The sequence below is a fragment of the Condylura cristata genome, unplaced genomic scaffold (assembly GCF_000260355.1).
Source record: "Condylura cristata isolate star-nosed mole 26May11 unplaced genomic scaffold, ConCri1.0 scaffold00005, whole genome shotgun sequence".
NCBI classification, from domain to species: Eukaryota; Metazoa; Chordata; class Mammalia; order Eulipotyphla; family Talpidae; genus Condylura; species Condylura cristata.
The window spans coordinates 9,822,315-9,830,484 of NW_004567106.1; the positions used below are offsets into that span (position 1 = coordinate 9,822,315).

Here is an 8,170-nt window from a genome sequence, read left to right on the forward strand (position 1 = left end):
TGTTATTTCATTTCTGTTTCCAAGAATCTGTGAGTAATCCTCTGTCTAAACAGATTTTTTTAAAAATTGCTTTAAATCTGAACTAACATAGACAGCACTTGTAAGTTAAATATTTTATTTGGGAAGTTCCTTACTTCAAAAGCTATTGATACTTTATAAAAAGAATCCGAGAGAAAGGTAGGTTTCAACTTCAGTTTTAATTCTAAAACAAATTGGCAAGAACCTAATGGAAAAAACACCCTGACATATTTTAAAAAGACCAGCTAGGGGGCAGTATAGCCCCCATTAAGAGTAACTGCTCAATAGATAGGATTCTTAGCCTCCTGTTTTCTTCTATGCTACTTGGTACCTTGGATCCTCAGAGGATGAAAGACCTCAGAGAATGAAAGAGAGGCAGTGTACTCCAAGTTAGCTGTACCTGCTGCTTTATCTTGATGGTCTATGAGTTCTTCATTTATTTTTCTAGTGAACTAGAGAAGGATAAGGATGATAACAGAACCAGTAGACCATTCCAGCCCTCTTAAAACTTCCTGTGAGAGATGGCCCAGTCTAAAACCATAGAATATGAGCTAGGTGGTTGGGAGAAAGGGAAAGGAAAGGGGGAGGGGCAGATTTAGTGCCCTTTTTATCAGCTCCGTGCTTTATTCTTCTCTGTAATTTCTATATAATTCTGGGATATGAAGAAACAAATTCATACCTTTATACTCATTTGAAGAAGGGTAACTGAGAGGTGTTCTGGAGTGAAAAAAGTGCTAAGACCATAAAACAAATACACAGCATAGTGCCATTTCTCTTGCTACCCACCAAGTGATTTGGGGCGTTTAATTGGTGTAGAGGGGAAATTAAATGATGCTGTATCTGAATTATTTTAAAACCTTGACTTCAGTACAACTCTGAACATTCACACTCGATGTAGAAAATGTGAGCTGCTTCTTTGTGTGTCTTGATAGCTTTAAGGGAGGTGTCAGGTTTGATCTTGTACTTTTCTCTATGTCTAAGTAAATATATTTGGCATAGGTTGAAAATAACTATCAACACGTCATGACTCTCTTAAGTATACCACATAATATGCAGAACAATTCATAGTCAAAAGAATGTAAGCTATAAAAGGGTATGATATGAACAATCTGGGCTTTCCTATAAAGGGCCTTACAATTCATCATGTCTTGGATTTCTTCAAAGTTGAGTCTAAGCCAGGAATTCTTATCAAGTGATGTATTGAAAGTGAACCCTAAGAAATCTCTGAAGGTAAAACAGGTGTGTGGGTTAGGAGAAGTTAGGCAAAGTTGTGGTTTCTCAACCCATAAAGAACTCTGGAAGGTTCTCAGTTGTGCCAAGGTTTTTCAGTTAAGCTTCTGTGTTATTAGAACCCTACTTTATCTAGTCATATGCTACAGGTCACCTACAAGGATAAATTGGGCATAATCACCAAGACTGAAATGGCCCCTCTAGGTCAAGGACAAACCAGAACTTCTTAGGTTGGGCTCATATTTTAGCAATTGTCCAAAGTGATTCTTACACTCACTGAAGTGTCAGAAGAGGTACAGCGTATGTGACACCAGCTAATATGGATGAGTGTTTGCTCTGTGCCTAGTACTATTATGTAATCTTTAGGCTTCTAAGAGATATACAATGTAGGCCATATATATTTCTTCTATTTCCTAGTAAATAATCACAGAGAGGTTAAGTAACTTGGCCATGGTCATACAGCTAGCAAGTACCAGTGAATGATTGTTTTATTGGCAGTGATATGGTAGGGCTCTTCAAGAATCCTAAACCCAAATCATATGTTAGCAAGTTTCCAAAGTAACTCTTACATACACTGAAGCGTCAGAACCATTGCCAAGTGGAATGTATTTTCAAGATGGAAGAAAAGTATATGAGGGACATTATCAACAGAAAAAATGGTCAGCAGAAATAGATGTATGTGTGAATTTTTATAGATAGTATGAAGTAATTGAGAAGGAAGGTGAAAATAAAGTTGAGATTGGAATCTCAAATACTCAACAATAATTATGTAGGAGAAAAATATCTTTTCATTGGTATATTGTTTTTTAAAATAATCAAATAGCAAAAGTTAAAAATTTAGCAACACTGGCTATGAATATCACAGGGTATTCTGTTCTCTGTTGGTCTGTGTAGGCAGTTATCCCTTAAAACATGCTGAATTGCGGACCTCCCTGGTGGCACAGCAGGTTAAAGCACAGCCCTGAGAATCTAAAGCCGCTTCGGCATGAGTTCGATTCCCGCCTGCTCCCGAGGTGACCACATGGTATGGCAGACCTCTCCTGACCCACCCACTGCTCCCCTCAGCAGTGTACTTCATCGATCTGCCTGTTCTGCTCCCCACTCTGTTTCTGGTAAATCCTTTCGCTGCCCCCACACCTCTGGCTGTACCCCATTTCTCTATGCATAAATAAATAAATCTTTGGGGGGGGAAATGGACCCAGACACTATTATCAGTAATTTTTTTAAAAATTTGAGCCAGAGAAATAAAAAAATAAAAAAATGGAGAATCAAAAAAAATGAGATTATAGTTGTGGTGCCAGTTGGTGACAGTGAAATTTTCCAGGCTATTTCCCTGGGGTACCAGCTACTGAGTCATCTTTCCCATTGCCTGTTGATCTAATTAAAGCAAAGAAAGCTTTCTAAAAGGGAAGAAGAAAGAACCTATTCTTCATGATGTAGTCAATAGAACAGGCATACTGTGTGCCCTTGAACCTGCTGTGTGTGCTCCTCCTCATCATCAAATTCATTGTGACAGTTATATACAAATTCCAAGAGAAACAGTTATAAGTAATATGCTAGCTTATTTCTGATTAACAAGGTTCTTTGTTTGCTCTATTTCCATTCTGTTGGCTCGTATTTAAATTCATTATTTGTAATTACCTTATAATGCCACTTTTTGTATGCTTCCCTGTTAAGACGGATTAAGTATGCCAGTGATTTAGGGATTAAAGGGCAGTCCTCAGAATGACCTCAAACTGCATAAAGCGTATGGTGGAGGGTTTTGAAGTTGGAAATGAAGTTTGAAACTTAAATTTTTACAGTGCACACACACACACAAAGATAGGAAAAAGAGGAGCTTTGTGTTTTTAAAATTCTATACTAATTAAACTGACCTCTCTTTACAAACCTACCAACAGGTGTTTAATTGCAAAGCTGGCTTTAATCACATTAGTGGAGATTATAAAGCTTTAAAATCCCAAGGCTACTATTCATCCAAGGCTAGAAGTGTTCAGGGAATGTTCATGAGAAAGTGACATTCATAGGAAGTTACAACGAACAAACTGTTTAGGTAGTTAAGTGCAGAGCTGACGGAAGAGTTGGCTAACATTGACTTAAAGCTAGTCCAGCAACTAGTGTGTATAAACTAACCTTCTTCCTTTTCAGCAGGCTAAAGATGCCAGTGATCAACATTGAGGACTTGACAGAAAAGGACAGATTGAAGATGGAAATTGACCAGCTCAGGAAGGAAGTAACTCTGGAAAGAATGCTGGTAAATGTTCTTTTTTGAACTTTATTTTAGATTAGAAATACTGTGGGGGTACTAGTTGAGAAAACCCTCACTGGAGAGGCTTAGTGCACTTAAAAATAAATTGTTCATGTAAAAATCCTTCAGGGATTAAGAAAATGAATAATCACATTTATCTCTTGATTTACACTGTAAATCAAAACTTTGGCAAACTATTTTCCCTGGGTCATATCCGGCTCTTACTCCTGTTTTTATATGACCACTAAGCTAAAAATGTTACTATATTTGTATGTGTTGTTGAAAAGAAAGAGAAACAAAGAAGATGAAACAGAGACAGTATTTAACTAGGCAATAAAATGAAGTAATGAATTTGGGCTTTTTCCCCCTAAGTTGATAAGCTTCTTTTTATTTGATGCAATACTTTGGTATTGTTCAGATACTTTTAGCCAAGATCTCATCCCCTCTAGCACTGTCATGGCCAATAATGAATGAGTACATTCTATTCCTTCTTGCAAATAAAAATGAGTTTAAGAACAAGAACTCACTGGTTCCTCCTAAAAACACCCAGCAAATCTTGGAAGTAGTTGCCAAGGCTTCTCAGGCATTAGAAAAACTGAAATGTCAAAGGAATAAAAGTTTCCACAAAATGGTGACTGAAACTTAGAAAAAGTAAACATGTATTTTATATCTCTTCATTTTAGGAAAGTTAGTGAGACAAAAACTCCTCCACAAATGATAAGAGCATATCATATATGTGTGTACAAACACACACACACACACACACACACGGTATACTCTTAACATTTATATATCCCTTGGAAATGAAATATATGTATATATTTTTTAAATCTCATACTATCAGACCAAAGTAAAAGAACTTTGTACTTAATCATCACACTTTGCTCAAAACTCTTACTCCCAATCAAAATTGGAATTTTGGCTTCTTTTCTGTTTATAATTGTCTCAAACTTCCCAGTTACCCTTTTCATACAGCCAAAAAATGTTTTGCTATAGAGATAAAAATAAATCTATAAATAGTATAAAAACTTGGAACACACACACCAAAAAAAGCTAAATTCATATCATTGTAATCAGGGAAAATGAAATCAACTTTTGTGGTAAAGGAATTGTTTTTTTCTTCCTTATTTGAATATCCAAAAGTGTTTTTATTATTTATATAATCAGAATTGTTTTGCAGAAATTTGGTTATTCACTTGTGTTAAGTATCCCCCAGGATATTTTATTTAGGGTACACATTTATAAATCACCATCTGCCATGTGTTTAGGTTCTTTCCCCCATCATGTCTACTTGCTCGTGGAAATGAAAAAAATTTAGTGTCTGATTGCTAAGAGTGTGTGTGTGCCTGTGTGTGCATATGGGTGTCAGGAACCTTCCAGATGTTGAAGCCAAGCTCTGACACAGGAATGCACAGTGATACTACAGGATGGTTAGGTGGATAGATTCTGGAACCATAAACCTGGTTAACATTGTAGCTTTATAATTTTCTGCGTACACTTACCTAAGTTAGCTAATTAACCTGGATCATTGTGTCTTAGTCTGTAAAATGGGGATAGTTATGGCATACAATTCAGAAAGCAATTGGGGGGAATAAATGGGATAAGGTAAGCAAGCTCTGAGAACAATGCTTAATAGGTAATAAGTGCTTTTTCTATCATTATTACTATTTTTTTTTTAAGATTTATTTATTTGTGCATACAGAACTGGGGTACAGGCCAGAGGCTCAGGGGCGGTGAGAGGCTTCACCAGAGACAGAGTGGGGAGCAGAACAGGCAGATCGATGAAGTACACTGCTGAGGGGAGCAGCGGGCGGGTCAGGAGAGGTCTGCCACCCCATGTGGATCTCATCCGGAGCAGGCGGGAATCGAACTCATGTGGAAGCGGCTTTAGATTCTCAGTGCTGTGCTTTAACCCGCTGCGCCACCAGGGAGGGCCTATCATTATTACTATTTTAACAGTTAAAATATTTAAAAAGTTAAAATTAATGACCAGACTGACTCACAGTATGCCTCAGTTTATTTTGCTATTAAGCCAGTAGTATTGTCAAAGTAAGATGACACTTCGTACCCAGTTTCTAAAGCTGATAAATCTGCAAAGACTCCAAGTCAATGTCATAGACAGAGTCTAAAGACATTCTTTATGGTAATATGTAGAAATAGCTACCAGTGGGCATTTATTACATGACAGGTACTTAATGCAAGGATGCTGCACATCCTATTTCATACATGCAATAATTAAAGCTTAGATGATCTCTTAACTAATAAGTGGACAAAATTCAAACCTAGGATGCCCTGAATTCAACACATATTTTTTCTATCAGGCCACGTAGTCCTGCACCTATATATACATGTATGTGTATATGTGAGTGTGATTACACACACACACATGTGTGTATATTTATTTATGTATAATAAGCCATACTGAAATAACTTTTGAACACATGCACACACATGTCATTTGAAGTTGCTCTCCCTATCATCGGGTGCAAGCCAGATACTGTAAAACCAACTCTTCACTGACCCCTCCTTTAGAATAGTGGTTTATGCCCTTCTGTTCCTGATACCTAGGTGGAGACCAAAAGTGCTAATATTTGGAGGAGTGGAAGTTAGGGTCATTGGGGGAGAAAAAATGAATCTAAATCACTGCATATTTTAAAACTATAATATCTTTTTGAAGAGATTTATTTGTATATAGAAGAACTGGGGTGTAGGTCAGAGTTGCAGGGGGTTGAGGAATCATCAGAGACACAGTGGGAGGCAGGTTGAGGCAGATTGACTGAAATACACGACTAAGGGGAGAGGGGACGAGACTGCTGTACCATATGTGGGTCAGCTTCCTGGCCAACAGAACTGAGGCCACAGTAGTGAAAGTGTAATAGCTCTGACACTTAACCCCGACACCACCAGGGAGGCTCAAACCTAAAATCTTTAAACTTCAAGTATGCTTGTATGAAGTTGTCACCTGACCGATGACTTGCAATGATTTGTTCAAATATGTAGATAATGAGTTTGCAAAGTTGTCAAGTAATCATGAGTCTTATATAGATTGTTGTGGAATTGTACAAAATGTCATATACATGTTATTACATAAATTAAATGATGTATGGAATAGCTAATTAATAGACTGCCAAGACGTTTTGTGTTAAGATGTTTTGTGTTAATGTCATGAGTGATATATTCAATGTAAACAAAAAGAGTTGAACTTTAAAAGAAATGAATAATTTGATCAAGTGCGTATATGCATGTATACACACATGCAAATGTTCATATTTATTGGTAAGCACAGAGGACTGCCTTTCTCTAATAGGTTTGTTAAATGGTATGTTAACAGACTCTTGTTGACTGAGTCCATTAAAATACAAAAAGTCCGATTTGTATGAGTCATTTCTATAATGATGTAGATGAGTGAGGAGCAAGTTCATAACCAAAACAAATGATTCAGTTCAGCAAATATGTATTTACTGAGCACCAACTTAATGCAGGCTCTGTTCTAGATGCCTGGGAGGCATGGGAACAGATCAGTCAAAGGTCCCTCACCCGCTGGATTTCACATCCTAGTACGCAGAGTGATCAATCACTGCAGACATGTGTATACTTCTGAGAATTCAGGAATGGTGATAAGCCTGCAATTTAATAATTATTCATTCCCTTCCACCTTTCTATGTCACATTTTTGGAATGAGGATAAAGGTTAGTCAGTGTTCACTCTGGTGACCTTGACTTGTGTTGCTGGTTGAGTTCTGATCCCTGGATCCTGTTTCTTTTTAAAAAGCTGGAAGCAAAGCTGGAGTCTGCTGGGAACACTAAGCTGGAGCATCACCAGCTGTTTGTCCTTTGTCTGGAGAAGCAGCAGTTATTTCTTCTTCTCTCCAACAAAGTCCATAGGCATTGATTGGTAGAAAGCAGAATCACATTAAAAGATAGAATAGAGAAAATTATCTTAATTAACATTCTTGATTCTATAGTATTCTGTATTAAATCAAATGAGTCATCTCTCTCTCCTTTCCTTTAAGGTATCCAAATGTTGTGAAGATGTAAGGGACTATGTTGAAGAAAGATCTGGGGACGATCCACTAGTAAAGGGTATCCCAGAGGACAAAAATCCCTTCAAGGAGCTCAAAGGAGGCTGCGTGATTTCATAAATAAAAGGAAAAGAAATCCTAATTGTAGGAAAATTTGAGTTTCAGTGACAATTTTAATTTCTGGTAATACAACCACCCACATGAGTTATAAACTTTTAATAAAATTTGGGATGTGAAAACACCTAAGACTGTTTTTCGTAAAGTACTTAGCACAGGACTTAACACACAGTTGATAATAAATATTGATTGACCCCTTTCATTGACAATTATTAATATTTTTTTAATGAATGAGTCTACATTGGCCCTCCCTGGTGGTGCAGCGGGTTAAAACACAGCACTAAGAAGCTAAAGCCACTTCCGCATGAGTTTGCTCCCCGCCTGCCCCAGAGGTGACCACATGGCGTGGCAGACCTCTCCTGGCCCGGCCGCTGCTCCCCTCAGCAGTGTACTTCGATGATCTGCCTGTTCTGCTCCCCACTCTGTCTCTGGTGAAGCCTCTCGCTGCCCCTGAGCCTCTGGCCTGTACCCCAGTTCTGTATGCACAAATAAATAAATCTTTAAAAAAAAATGAATGAGTATATTATTATGAGTTGCCA

At 37.6% G+C, this 8,170-nt stretch overlaps 1 protein-coding gene across 1 annotated transcript; it reads left to right on the forward strand.

Annotated features, from left to right (window-relative positions):
• Positions 1–3,403: 3,403 nt before the first annotated feature.
• Positions 3,404–7,634, forward strand: GNGT1 (guanine nucleotide binding protein (G protein), gamma transducing activity polypeptide 1). The gene is made up of 2 exons (XM_004676689.1): positions 3,404–3,499; positions 7,506–7,634. Exons 1-2 carry the CDS (start codon positions 3,404–3,406, stop codon positions 7,632–7,634), a joined length of 225 nt encoding a protein of 74 aa, XP_004676746.1.
• Positions 7,635–8,170: the final 536 nt, after the last annotated feature.

What these genes read in the sequence shown, in the direction of transcription:
- GNGT1 (XM_004676689.1), top strand. Translation starts at nt 3,404, where the DNA reads ATGCCAGTGATCAACATTGAGGACTTGACAGAAAAGGACAGATTGAAG. An exon ending in TAACTCTGGAAAGAATGCTG is followed by an intron (nt 3,500 to 7,505) that starts GTAAATGTTCTT and finishes CTTTCCTTTAAG; the next exon opens with GTATCCAAATGTTGTGAAGA.